The sequence below is a fragment of the Mesocricetus auratus genome, unplaced genomic scaffold, assembly GCF_017639785.1.
Source record: "Mesocricetus auratus isolate SY011 unplaced genomic scaffold, BCM_Maur_2.0 Super-Scaffold_100022, whole genome shotgun sequence".
In the NCBI taxonomy this organism is placed as follows: Eukaryota; Metazoa; Chordata; class Mammalia; order Rodentia; family Cricetidae; genus Mesocricetus; species Mesocricetus auratus.
Genome location: NW_024429203.1, coordinates 16574567 through 16589037, shown reverse-complemented (window position 1 = coordinate 16589037; position 14471 = coordinate 16574567). Strand labels below are relative to the sequence as shown.

Below are 14471 nucleotides of genomic sequence, written 5' to 3'. Positions count from 1 at the left end.
TGTAAAGCTAGCACTCCGAAGGTAAAAGCAGAAGCCCCAGCAGTTTAGGCTCTGTGGCTATCTATAGCAAGTTCGAGCCCAGCCAAGTCTACACACATGAGACTCTGTCTTTAAAAAAAAAAAATTAGTTACAACAAACATGTGTCTGAACCTCTGACTGATGAGGCTATTTTTAGGCTGGTTCAGAAGCTTATTATTCAAATAATATCAGCAATTAAAATGTTCGTGTTGGGTAAATGTTCCAGGAAATGTGTTAGCCCAGCAGGTACACACACTGGTCATCCAGCTGAAACTTTTACTGATGCAATAAGCAGGAAGCAAACTGCCGGGCAGTGGTGGCGCACGCCTTTAATCCCAGCACTCGGGAGGCAGAGGCAGGCGGATCTCTGTGAGTTCGAGGCCGGGCTGGACCGACAGCCTCCAAAACATTACAGAGAAACCCTGTCTCGTAAAAACCAAAAAAAAAAAAAAAAAAAAAAAAAAAAAAGCAGGAAGCAAACTGAAGGAAGGGAAGAAGAAATCTCTAAATAACGGGGAGGCTGAACACTGGGGTAACAGGCACGATTTGGTGTGCTCCTCATGGTCTAGACATGCTCCAGTATAAATGGCACTGAGACACTGAACTTCAAACATAAAACCCCTGAGCACAGAGATGGAGATCAAGATTTCCATCATCAAGGGTCCTCCAACCAGAGGCAGAGATGTTGTGAGTTCAGTGACATGAAATGAACATTGTGGCTCACAACATGTGCCCCTCCCTCCAATGTCCTCTGCTCTCTCTCAACCCTCTCTCTTCACTTTCGTAAGTCCAAACCTTGCTCCAAGTCAGCCTCATTCAGAATGTCTTTGTGATCATCCAAATTCTCAAATCCCATAATAATTACTATCTGTGTCATCCTTTTGTACCCATCCTTTATTACCTTTATTTTAGGCACAAGAAGTAAGAGAGACGTTGATAGGACTAACTTTTTAATCATACGCAACACCACTCACCACATCAAACCCAATATGATGTGAGAGGTTGTAGAACGGTAAGAATGCACATGTCAGAGTGCTGTGTTCGTAGATACTTACTGACATTATGTCTTCCCCCAATGACTTTCTAACTCAGTTTTGAGACAGGGTCTCTCACTAGACCTGGATTTCACTGATTAGGTAGGCTAACTGGACAATGAGCTCTAGGCATCTATCCGTCTCTCCCCTCCCCAGCACCCACCTTTTACAGTAAGGCTGGGATCCTCGTGTTTGCAAGACCTGCACCATCTCCCTCATCCTATACGGTGCTTTTGGGAAGAAAACCAATGTGCTGCAGCCCCAGGTTCATATCACACTGGAGACCTGATGCCACGCAAATAGGGCATTTCACACTATCCTGGCCCCAGAAAAAGGATTATAATGCTAGTGCATCTTAAAAGTGCCACACTGGGGTGATGCCCATGGAAACCCTTTGAACACACTAATTGGATTTAGTTTCAGTATTCACTCATCACTCTTGGTTCTTTCTCTGCCCGAGTCTGACCTGAATATCCACTGGGAATTCCAGGGGCTCGAGTCCCTAATACAAAATGACATATTCGGGGCTGGGAAGATGGCTCAACCGTTACAAGCATGGACTGCTTTTACAGAGAACCTAAGTTTGGTTCCCAGTACTCCTATCAGGTGCCATACTCACAATTGCCTGTAACTCCAGCTGCTGAGGGATCTAACACCCTCTTCTGGTCTCCATGGGCGCCTGCATTCATTTGCACATACCCACACAGAGACCTATACATACACACATAAAAAATTGTTTAAATAATTTAGAAGTCGTTTAAAATTACATGTATGCATGTAACCTATACAGATCCTTCTGTATATTTTAAACTTTCTCTAGCTTATGCATAAGACTTAATTCAATGTAAATGTTATGTAAATGATTCTTATACTGTATTATGGAATGATGACAAGAAAGGAAGTCTGAACGGTGTAGATGAGTTTATTTTTCCTGAATATTTTCAGTCTGCAGTTAGCTGAGTCCATACCTTCAGACCCATAGACATGGAGGGTGAACTACATATTATACAGTTCTAGACTGTGTCCCTGTAGCATTCTTCACAGATCAAGTTCAGGAAATATTTACTATTCTTGATGATGTTGTGGACTGTAAGGCAGCTGGTGATGAACAGGGACTGATGATAAAGATGACTTCATGGTCACCTACAGTCCAGCAACCCTGAATTGTCAGTTTGAACACCATGTGCCCTCTTCCTCTCCCTTCTTTGTGACATGTGGGTTAAGGGTGGAAAGAGCCCTCCAGTCTGGCACAGGCCCCTTTAAAAATGTACCCAGGCTCCTCCTCTGCCAACCAGGTTGCTAAAAATACGGCTACAGCAAAAGCTGAAATATTTGCAGAGAAAACTGAATTTCCTGCTACCCCCACTCCCTCCACTCAAATGGGTAAAACCCTGACCTTAGAAGCCCCAGCGCAGCTCTGCCGAAGGCACAAGCCTCCAGTTTTCCCACCCCTTCTTATTATGGAGTCTCTCTGTGGGTTTGAGCGGGGATGTTATGTTCAGAGAGGGCCCACTCCCAGGAGGGGAAGCCACAAGTATTGGCAAATAGATCATCACATGACGCCTCAGCGCTTTTTTCCCCCTTGCTTACTAGGGCCAATCATCTGCAAACTCCTCTCCACCTGTCCCAGGAAGGGTGTGTACTGGACCACAGAGACTCTACACTCATTTATGTTTTAGCCTTTCAATGGGCTAACCATCTCTTCTGCCAGCCTTACCTTCTAGTCTTTATCTCTGCAATCCTTTCTGGCTCCAGCCCAGGGCCATAGCTCACCCTGACTCACTGCCTAGCCTGGCCTTTCTGGAACTCTCCTTTCCAGGTCTGCAGTCCTTACCTTCAGCCGCTGTGGGAGCTGGCAAATGGGCAGGGGAGTTGAAACTGGAAGAGTTAAGTATGTGGCCTGGGCCATAAGTAGTTCTCTAAAACTTGACCTCTGACACCAGGCCCTAAGGTTAAGCAGGCCATGGAAGGAAGCATGACCTGACACCACTTTGCCAAAGACCAGACTCACGCAGTCACACACAAGGGCCTCAGACTGCATCTGTCTCCAAGCTCTCCTAGAGAGCCACAGGTAACAGCCCCATCAGCTCACCTTGCTCACAAAGTTCAGGCTCCTTGTCCAGAAGAGGGGCTTCCTAAGAGCCTCAATGTGTGCTCCAAGGCAGTGAGGGAGTCCAACCGGAAGAAGTGGTGGATGTCACAGTGCCACAGCCTGCTCAGGGTGTTTCTGGAGATATATGAGCAGCCAGTGCTGCATGCCTTCGAGTCTGCATGTATGTGTCACTCGCCTCTGTGTGTTTGTACTGTGAATGTGTCTGTCTTCTCATTCTGGGCTCTGCCTTCCTCTCCGTCTGTCTTTTCCTCACCTTGAAGTCTGCCCATCCCCCAGGCCAAGCACTGAGGCCAGTTCTGTGTGGGCACTTCAAGTGGGCTGTTGCTGAAATGGTTGTTTTCTGGATGGAACTGACAGTTGCTGTATCTGGTATCCCATGGGTCTGCCAGTGTTCAGACACTCTCACCCCACACAAAGGTGTCTTACAGGAGGAAGGGAGGGAGGTGCTGTGTAGGAGTTGGAAGAGGGGGATAAAGACACCCCTCCTTTCAGTTCTGACCAGCAGGAAGAAGGGCCCAGAGGCAGCAGAGCCTGCAGAGCGATGTTGCCTAGCAACTCGGGAGACTTCACTGCAAACTCACCAAATCCCAGCTTCCTCAGCTCTAATTTGGGAAAAGCAGAGTCCAGATCTGATATCCTCTCTGACCCTCAGGTTCCCCCTTCCCTCTCCCTCTGGATTCTGGAGTAAAAGAACCGGGGAAGTTGGCAAAACCAGGGGCTCCAGATGTGTTTGTCATTTAGGCAAGGTCCTGAGTTCCTAGGACATCCTGCCGTTTGGTGGAGGTGGGGGACTAAAACGTGCCAGAGACAGATTGGGGAACAGATTTGCTGTTACAGGGGTGGGTGGGTCCCAAACATGCTGGGAGAGACACCCCTACACCCCAACCCTGGAATCCCAGCCAGCCTCCATCTCAGCTTAGAGCCCCAAACTGGCTAATCCTGTCCCCAACCTGAGTGGACATTGGCCTATCCCTCCTATTCATTCTCCCCTTAGGAAGGAGAGCCATGGCTCAAACACTCAGTGAAATGGGCATCCAACAGCCCCACTGTTGTGGCTGGCCTGTGACAGTGTTGCAGCTCTGCTACTTGGGGTGCCCTGACCTGCTCAGGACCAAAGGGTGTTTCTTCCTGTCTGCTCTAAAACCATAGCCTTCCTTCCTTCCCTGTAGTCTCAGAGACCTTAGCTGAGGAGGACTTGAGTTTTCTCAGACATGTTCCAACTACCTGAATAACATGCAACACAGTCAGCTATACTACCTTGGAAGTTAAGTGACCACAAAAAGAGCAAATCGTCTACCTCAGACGTCCCTTCCACATCTCTGCTTCCCAGCCTCTCCCCAACCCACATCCTTCCCCAGCATGGGCTCAAGGGACCAATACTAGTGATAACCCCACAGTGCTCGAGTTGACAGCATCTTTTTTCTTCCAAAGAGCAAGCGAGAGGGTGGCTAAGCTTTGCCTTATTTTGAGACAATGAATCAAAAGGTAATGAAGTCTAGTGTGTGGAATGGAATAGGATGGATGGGTGTGCTAAGTCTGCACCGCTGTATAGGTGCATTCAAAATGGGTGCTGGGCATAAGTGATTTTATTTGATGCAGACGGGTAGAAGGAGAGATCACAGACCATGAATAGATACAAAATAGGTACCTGGTCAGTGATGACTGCAGACACTTAGAACTCATCAAAGCACTGAGAACAAATGACTGTTGAATGCCCAGCAATAGATGTGTGTGTGTGTGTGTGTGTGTGTGTGTGTGTGTGTGTGTGTGTACATATACAATCAACCCTTCTAAGGCTCAGAAAACATCGTGGAAAGGGGGTGGGAAGAATGTAAGAACCAGAAGAAGGTATGGAATTCTGACTTCCAGGAATGACTTGACTTTTGAACTTGTAGCAGCTAGGTTACCTGTACAAGACATGCTCGAGATTGGGCCCATCAACACTCTGTCATAGAAAGGGGGAGGAGCTCATGAGGTCCCATTTCTCCCTTAAGATTTATAGGCAGTTAATGGTTGGTGAGGTACCCGGAGAAACATTTTTTTCAGTGGTGAGTCACTAGTAAGATGCCTACCTACGTTCCTGTAAACAAACCCTCACCCACGCTCCTGTAAACAATCCTAACAAAATTCATTGGGTTCCTCCCCCCGCAAAAAAAAAGACATGATAATAAAAGGAATACTTGTGGAAAGAAAAGATGGGGATTATCAGAAGAGGGGAAAAAGAGGGTAACCAGGTGAAAATTATTTAAATACATTATGCACACATATGAAAAAGTCATTATGAAACCCAACTATTACGTAGAATCAATATATACAATGTTTTAAATAAAATTAAAAAAAAGAAAAGAAGTATTTCATGCAGATTTTGCCAGTAGCGGGAATGCAGATATTTTGTCTGTGTGCTAGTGCCCAATCTCAAAGCAGGAAGTTTGCAATTAACCTGGGCCTCAAAGGGTGTGTGTACAAGGCCCGTGTGGTTGTTTTTGCATATTGTGTCTGCTGTGTCTGTATGTGGGAAGACAGGCACACTTCACAGAGCCGGGGAGTATGTATGGATGCGTGAGGCTTGAGGCTTGAAGCGTCTGAGTCGCTATGTACCCTTCCTGCTGCTGTGTGTATAAACAGCTTTCTACGGGGCCAGAGTGGTGAGGGCAGTTTCTTTGCAGTTTGTGGAGCTTTTCTTTGCAGAGAGGGGAGATAGAGCAATGTTTGGGACTCTGGGTTGTGAAAGTATAGGGAGGCGGATGGGGTGCGTGGTTTTCTATCTATGAGCGGTAAAGCGTGCTGCGCCCAGATGTGTGTTTCTGCCCTGGATGTTGGGAGCCTTGTGCCCAATCCGACATACATCTGCCTGGCAGTCTGTGGTTTAGAGCAGAGGGATTGAATTTGGAAGATGGGGTGTGTAGGAGGAATGGATGGAAGAGTGTAGGCGGAGGGATTGGGGCACCAAAGCGAGCAAGGCGGAGAGAGCGGAGAGAGGGAGTGGTCCTCGCTCCAGCTCTTCCCGCCCACCCTACTAAAAGTGCGTCCTGATTGGCTTCGAGGCCGCAGGGCTCAGGTTACATTCGCAAGAGTTGCAGAGCGCGGGAGACCGGACCCGAGAGAGAGGTTGGTTCTGCCAGGGTTCTGATTCTGGTCGGGGAGTGCGGGACAGCCCCTGAGCTGCTACCCAGTATCGTACAGATCCACCCCCACTCTGCGCCAGGCTCCACCCCAGCCAAGGACCCCCAACACCGGCATGGACTGCTGCACGGTAAGTCCATGCTTGAACTCAGCTTGGTCTGGGACAAGGGGCACCCCGACAACCCCTGGAGGGTGAGAGAGGGGTGGAAGAGGGTACGGAAGACCTAGGAGTCATGTGGGGAAGGAGGATGCTGAAATATTGTATTGGGTGGTGGAAGACGCCTGTCTGATCCGAGCCAAGCCCCAGGGGAAAATGCTCCCCAGCTTGCGGGGGCGTCTGAGAGCCCAGGCCAGGCAGTCTAGGTTGGATCGGGAGCTGAGCAGAGCTTTCCTGCAGGAAAGCTGCAGGTTAGGCGACAGGTGGAACTTCTCCCAGGGAGACACTGGAAACTATTGCTGGTGAGCAAGTCCTTTCCCTTGGTATTTTTTGGCCCACGCCATTTCCTATCCCGTTGCTGCCGTCGTGGGACCGAGGCAAGATCTTCACGACCTTCGAATGATTGTCTAGCCCTTACACGGCTAAGGCGGGGAGAATATACCTGGTCGCGGTGGTGATGGGCCGCCAAGAGCCTAGTCAGTGTGGTTCTGGGGAGGAGCTGGCCCGGCCCCCAACGCCTTCTCTTTTGAAAGGTGCTGGGTGAGTGACCGTGAGAGAGCCCTGCTGGCGAGGGGAAGAAGTGTGTGTCAGCGCCCACACGGAAACTCGATGCTGCAAGTGCCTAACGCCAAAACAGGTCCTGTTAAAAGGACTTGTATGACCGTGCCCAGCATAGGACCAGGCTCCTGGCTGGGTAAAAGAGCAGAGTGACCAGACCTATATAAAACGTGCTTATTCTTAACTCCTGTCTGTGGAGAAAGACGACTCCACACTCCTGGTATTCCCTTTCTGTCAGCCTGGCTAAAAATGCCAGAAGGTACTTAAGGAGGGCCCCCCCACCCTTCACCCTCAGTGTGCAAAAAATAAATAAATGAGTTTGGAAGAAAGGAGTAGCCCAATTCTTTAAGAGGTGAGACTTTCTGGTGTCTGGGTGCCAAAAGGCAGCGAGAATTTAGGGGCAAGCCGTGGTTGAAAATTGAAATAACAGCTGCCAGTTCTGCGAGGCAGGTCTTTCACAGTTGTACAAACGGAGGTCTAGAGATGTGGTTTTTCCCAGGTAGGCATCTTTGACAAGTGTGGAGCCCTGTCCTCTCAAAAGGCTGTCCTCTGATCCCTCTATGAAGGATACTGTTTTCTATTCCAGTAAATGCTCGTAGCCAGTGTAGACCAGAAAAACTGAAAAAGAAGCATGCCAATCACATAAGTCACGCCCCTCAAAGAAAACTGACAGACGGTTCCAGGGAAGCTGTTTGTCGTTCTCTAAAGAACAATTTGATTGCTTATTTATTTACTTACTTATTTTTTTGGTGCTGGGGATTGAACTCTGGACCTTCTGTGTGCTAAATATACACTCTGCTTCTGAGCTACACACCGAGCCCAGGAACCACTTTTTGACTGTGAAAGAAGAAATGCAGGTCTTCAGTCTTGATTGAGGAAGAGCTCCTCATCCCCAGCAGTGTTTTATTAAGAAAAGAAAATAAATAGATGGCAGATTATGAGCTATGAGTCAGTGGGGGGGAGGGGTAACTGCTGAGCAAGAAAGAATAGGATGAGAAGGCAAGAAGGATGGGGAAGAGTCCGGAGACATGGTCCAGGGAAGACATGAGTGAGTGAAGACTGGGAAGCTTGGAGAGGGATGGAGTTTCCTTCCTTTGGGATCTGCAGTGTGACAAGGGTGAGCTGTGGGGCTCCATCCTGCGAGCCCTGCCTGCCCCTGCTAGTGTTTGTAAATATCCAGGAAGCCACTGATACATGGCAAGTAGATAGCCACATAGTACATAAATGATGCTGCTAGATAATAACTGAGGGTGTGCTTGACATGACTGACATCAGTATCCCCTAAGAAGAGCAGCTACCCACCCAGTAGGGCTACCAGAGGCAGTGAATGCCCCGGATTCTGGGACACCTCCTCCAATGGACCCTGACACAGAGTCCTCTGTGTTCATGTCCCAAGTCCAGTGGACCAAAGAGCCGGACAATGGCCAGTGTCCATCTGAGTCTGTGGTGATGGAGGGAAGCAGGAGGAGGGGGCAAAGGCAAGAAGGGTAGAGGGCTGGGGAAGGAGAGATGGACAAGCAGGCACCTTCCTGCCCTGTGCTGTAGAGAGCAGTGCTCCTCTTTATGTCTTTCTCTGGGGCTCTCCTCCATGACCAACCCACCTGATGTCTGGGAAGAATCTAGTCTTTCCTTACTTGGCCCCCAACCCCTCGGTAAGCAAGCTTGGACAGAAATGGGGACGAAGAAAGCAAATCTGTCCTTTTTTCAGGGAATGTTTTTAAAAGAGCTACTATTCAGTGTTCCAGTGGCTGATTGACATAGCCAACATACCTGACTTTCCTGCGTTCATTTAATAGGAAAAGGAAAAGAAATCTGTTTTGATGTCTCACTCCTTTCTTCCTTTTCTTATTTTATTTTATTTGTAGTCTAGTTGACTCCATACCAGTTAACAGCATAGAAGTGACTGCCTACCCCAGGCAGTGGGTGACAGTACAAGCCTCTGGACCAGATCATTTCACTATTTTTTTGCCATGCAACCTGGGAAGTTATAAAATGTCTCTGAGGTTATTTCTTCACTTCTAAAATGGGGATTACATAGTATAAAGTGTGCCAAGTGCTTAGCACAAGGCCTGACACAGAACGGGTCAGCAGACAGGCATAGTTCTTAAAGCTGCTCAGCGGTTGGCCTGGCCGGGTGGTGGTGACGCAGGTCTTTAATCCCAGCATTCGGGAGACAGAGACAGGGGTATCTCTGTGATTTCGAGGCCAGCCTGGTCTACAGAGCGAGTTCCAGGACAGTCTTCAAAGCTACAGAGAAATCCTGTCTCAAAAACAAACAAACAAAACCCCAGCTGTTCAGATTTGGGAAACTAAAGGATACCATTCGCCTGAGCTAAGCTCTACTTGGCACTGAAGAAAACAAGAGTGTCAGAAGCAAAGTGATGTGCCCATCCATGGCTCCTCTGTTTTTGGCAAGTGAGTTCACCCACCCCAGATGTCCCCAGTTCATTCAGAGCCCCTCAGCACAGATGAGCACCAACCAGTCTTGGTTTCAGGAATCAAGACCAATGAGCAGACTTTGGGTTCTTTTCCCTTTTCCCTCCAGTTCTGCTTATGGGCAACCATGAGCATCCTGTCCTAAGGAATCAACCTGATGGAGCAGACTCAAGTGAGGGGCAGCATAGCCTTAGGCTAGGCCCTGTGGGGGCGGCTTTGCTTGATTTTGACTGAGGTTGATGGCCATAAGGTCAAGCCTTAGGGTGGTTGGAGACAAATACTCCTTTGGCACTCAACCCCCCAATGTCCACAGTGTCTATCACTGCCAAGGTCAAGGAGAGAGAATCTGGAATAGGTTTTTATGCTTGTTGTCCTCTTTCAAGATGTGCGTCCATTTCCTGAGACCATTCCAAGAAAGACTTGTACTCAGAGAATTGGAAACCTGAAGGAGTTGACTTGAATTTTATGTGAAGATAAGATGTCATGAAGAGTCCCAGAGCTAAGAAAGACAAAAGACAAAGGATGTTTTAGGCCTATCCATCTGCATTCAGACCAGCCTCTTGGCAATTCCTTAAAATTGTGTTTAAATCGATTGAGAAGCATCTTGAGCACAAATTAAGGAACTCTGAGGCCCAGGAAATGAGGACAGCTGGGAAAACATGATGAGAGGGAGTCATTTGTAAACTTGGGCTTGGGCTTGGACTTCTGGAGTAGACAGCTAAGCTTACAGGCTGGGAATGGTAATTCACACCTATATTCCCAACACTCAAGAAGCAGAGGCAGGAGAACCATGGGAAGTTCAAGACTAGCCTGGCCAACACAGCAAATTGTATGTCACCCAAGGCTACATGATGAGTCCTTGTCTCAGAAAATAAATTAAAATGTAAAAAGTATGTCCCGAGGGCCAATCAGTCAAGGGCAGAGGACACTGAATCCTTACCAATACCCTGCCCATTTCTGACAAACAGATAGTTGATGGTCAAGATGAGGCAGAAGGAAAGCTAACTTACAGTGTGAAGTCTTGGCCACCTGATGTGAGGAGAGAGAGACGGAGAGAATAGTGAGCACTCTTGGTCAAGAAATAAAGACAAAATCCCAGAAGCCAGAGGAGGCCCATCAAGAGAAAATGCCCTTCTGACATCATAGCAACATCTTCTCCCCAGGTATATTACTGATGCTGCAGTGTTAAGTCTCTGGAATTGATATCACCAACCTCCTTGTCCTTTCTTTAATCTTGTTTTGTCTGGAGTGGGGTGGCGTGTGTGTGTTTGAGAGAGGATCTCATGTAGCCCAGGATGGCCTCCGATTCCTGATCTTCCTTCCTTGGGCTTCATAGCTCCAAAGAACAGGCATCTGCTACCATGTCTGGTTTTAATCCTTTCTATTCCCACGTAGAGCAGGGTGACAGAAGAACAGAAATTGAACATGAAAACATGCCCACAGCATTCTGTAGGTAGAGGCAGTAAGATTGTGAGTACAAGGCTTGTCTGGGACACAAGTCATTTGCTAAAGGAATATAATTAAGTGGTAACCATTGCCCATCATGCACAAGGCCCTAGATTTGGTCTCAGCTCTCTGATAAACAGCAGGAATAAGAGAAAGTAAAAGAAAGGGAAGAGAAGGAACATTGGCTTTAATTACATCACACATTCCTTAATGATGGAATATGTTCTGAGAAATGTGTTTAGACAACTTCATAATGGTGCAAGCATTACAGGGTATATTTACAAAGCTAAGATGGTTTTGGCATCACTAGTTGAAATGATCATGTAGGACTGCCATCATATATAGTATGTATCATTGACTAAACCATCGCATAGCACATGACATATTATTAGGAAAAGCTGTGCAAGGTTGTTGTTATAGGACCACTTTGGACTTACATAATCATTTTACATCACCTTATTGTTTTTCAAGACAATCAGAGCATAGCTATTGTTTGCTGATCAATAGATTATGCCACTGGATGCCATGCAATTTACTCTTCTGCAGAACCCGTAGAGGTGATTATATCATCCTCATTTCCTCAAATGAACCAGTTAAGCCTGGGGATGCTCAGATAACTCCCCCAAACCACACCAATACAGCAAAGAGTACAACTTAGCTATGCAGCTGGTTGCATTTCCTTTCTTAGGCATTAAAATAAACTCTAGAACTTGACATCCAAGGTTCAAATCTACCAGCTACTGATAAGTGCCTGGGACCCCAGGTAGGTTTTGTTTTGCTTTGCTTTGCTTTTGACATTCTAATCATCAATGACATCATGATAAACTCAAATAAGAATGAAAGAGTGAGCTGGGCAGTGGTGGCACTGGCCTTTAATCCCAGCACTCAGAGGCAGAGACAGGTGGGTCTCAGTGAGTTCCAGGACAGCCAGGACTATTTCACAGAGAAACCCTGTCTCAAAAGAACTAAAATGCCCGGAAAACACAGCTGTTGGTCCTGGGGCAAGGTAAGCTTCAATGCTTCAGTGTAGCCATTGGCCTAACTCTTTCCTTCCCATGAGGACACTGACTAAAGGACTTCTTGTCTTATGTTTCCTTTTCTGTTACTGTTTTTTACCTCTTTCTGGTGTTTGAGTTCAACTTGGGGCACAGTAGGAAATGGTAAGCTCAGTGGAAACACAGATTCCAGGCCTCTCTGACTGAATCAAGGAGCAGTGGCCCATCTTCTGAAATTCTTGAGCTCTGGTGCAGTACTATGGGGTGGGAGGGCAGCTCTGTAGCAGATATTCGTGTCCACTCCCTGGGGAATCCTGTACACAGAAAGGCCCTTCTGAGCTGGAGGCATCTTCTCAGAGCAAAGGGTGGTCACTTTCAGAAGCGCCGGCTGCTCTTTCTCTGCCCTTCCAGATTCACCGGTCATTCAACTCCGCAGCCCCCTGAAACTAAAGGTTACTTTCAGCAGGGTTAGCTGACTTTCTCCTTTCTCCACCCTGCCGTGCACCTCTTCCTGTGTCCGCCTGGCCCTGAACCTTCTCGGTGGCTAGGAGATGTGCTCGCTCGTCTGCCCCCTCCGGGGCTTCCCGCTCTGCTTCTCCCACCGCCCTCGAGGTCCCCCCTGAGTCCTCCTGGGCTCTAGTCTTACCCCACGCCCTCATAATCTGGGCCTTATCAGCCTTAAGAACCCCTGTTCCATCCTCAGGAGAGCGCCTGCTCCAAACCAGACGACGATATTCTAGACATCCCGCTGGATGATCCGGGAGCCAACGCCGCTGCAGCCAAAATCCAGGCGAGTTTCCGGGGCCACATGGCGAGGAAGAAGATAAAGAGCGGAGAGTGCGGCCGGAAGGGACCGGGACCCGGGGGACCGGGCGGAGCTGGGGGCGCCCGGGGAGGCGCGGGCGGCGGCCCCAGCGGAGACTAGGCCAGGTGAGGCTGGCTGGAGAGCACGGCAGGCAAGAGGCTGTCGTTTTCCAGACCTACTCGGGAAAAACTGGGAGTGTCTAAGGTTGGGATGGGAGTAGAAGAACGCGAAGGGAGTCAAGGGTGGGGACCTGGGACACCGAGACAGCTGGGTGAGAGAAGGCCTAGGATGCTGACTTGCCTAGCTAACACTCACCGGTCTGTCTCTCTCCCTCTTTTATGCCTCACCTTGGACCGAAGAACTGAACGTTTTCGAAGGTAATTAATAAGACTCCAAAGCTGCAGAGTGTACAGTGCTCGGTGGGAGAAATGACCCAGTTGCTCAGTCTTTCTCTCTGCTTGCCCTCAACCCCTCCCTGCCAAGGAACATAACTTTGAAGACCCTCTGGTATGTCCAGACGCCTGAGGCTGCAGCAGAGACACACTTGAACCAACACAGACACGCAGTCGGTCACCCTCATTTGGCTGCACAAGCGCAGCCGAGGGCCCTAAGCACACACACACACAGAGGCTGACTCACGTACATGCCCCGGGGCTCATTGCAGCTCAGTGAGTTGGGGAGGGGGGCTGGGTGACACTCCCCGAAAGGGAGGGGGGAGATGACGCTAGCAGAGGGCAGATTCTCAGACATTCTCTCTCCTTAGTTCCAGAGGACAGATGATGCCGCGTCCCCTTCGCAGTGACAAGACTTTCCTACTGTGTTTGTGACCCCCTCCTTCCCACCAACCAGCCAGCTTCAGGAGCCCTCCCCCCGCCACCACCCGCCCCGCCGCGTCCTAGAGACTCCCTTGGCTTCGTCGCGGCGTTGCCAAGTCCGTACCCTTTTAGTTAGCTCTCCAGTCTAACGTGGTCCCCTTTCGCCTTTTCTCCCCACCCTCGTCCCAAACCCCATACTCGCAAAATTGTCCTTTTGCTTCACGCCCACCTGTCCCTGCGCCCAGCATGCAGCTCTGCCTCCGCAGCCTCGGTGCGCTTCGCTGCGCCTGCTGCAGAGGGCGCCCGATGCGTCGCCCAAGTACTCTCGGGAGAGGGGGTGGGGGGGAGAAGAAATGCAACCTCCAGGTCCTTTCGTTCTATGGGCAACGAAAGTGGGCGCCCCGCGTCTTTGTGCCGTTTCCACCCTAGCCTAGCCTCAACCCCTTAAACCCGGGGCCAGGAAAGAGGGGAAGAGGGTTTTCATGGTGTCTAACGATGCCCCTTGCTCTGATGGGAAGGGAAGTCCTATCCCACACCTGCCTGTCACCCCTTTTCCTTCTGAGAGCACCCCCTCCCGCTCTCCTTTGTTTATGCAAAAGCCTCCGAGCGCCTGGAGACTCAGTAGGAGGAGTCTTCCGCAGCCCTGCCCCCAGATAGCCCCTACCCCGCTGGGCTCCTGGGGTTGTGGCTGGAAGGTTTTTAATCTCTGCGTGTGCATGTTACCACACTGGGTTGGAATGTGAACAATAAAGAGGATTGTCCAAGTGTTCAGAGGGTGCAGGGTGGGAGACGGGAGGGAATGGGAAGTGAGGGGCGGGGTTTGCATAAATCCACTAACGGGAGCCAAAACAAATGGGATAGCAGGACGGGAGGTGTGCAAATACACCTAGGTTGAAACCTATCCTTTAGACCCAGCTGAACTTCCTGATTGCAGCATCATCTCTGGGATTTCAAACCCATTTCTTCCCTG

General features: G+C 49.1%; 1 protein-coding gene and 2 long non-coding RNA genes across 3 annotated transcripts in view; 1 reads left to right on the top strand and 2 right to left on the bottom strand.

Annotated features, from left to right (window-relative positions):
* LOC121133500 overlaps positions 1-3479 on the bottom strand; it is a 30308-nt gene extending 26829 nt beyond the window's left edge. The window contains exon 1 of the long non-coding RNA XR_005870352.1: positions 3146-3479. This is a non-coding gene — a long non-coding RNA (uncharacterized LOC121133500). The remainder of the gene's footprint in view (positions 1-3145) is intronic.
* Positions 3480-6150: 2671 nt separating this feature from the next.
* On the top strand, positions 6151-14268 carry Nrgn (neurogranin). The gene is made up of 4 exons (XM_005069338.4): positions 6151-6419; positions 12585-12811; positions 13046-13063; positions 13450-14268. Exons 1-2 carry the CDS (start codon positions 6405-6407, stop codon positions 12804-12806), a joined length of 237 nt encoding a protein of 78 aa, XP_005069395.1. The 5' UTR covers positions 6151-6404; the 3' UTR covers positions 12807-12811; positions 13046-13063; positions 13450-14268.
* Positions 11057-12657, bottom strand: LOC121133472. Its single transcript, XR_005870324.1, has 2 exons — positions 12528-12657; positions 11057-12327 (listed from the first exon to the last, which is right to left on the bottom strand). It is a non-coding gene; the product is annotated as an uncharacterized LOC121133472 (long non-coding RNA).
* Positions 14269-14471: the final 203 nt, after the last annotated feature.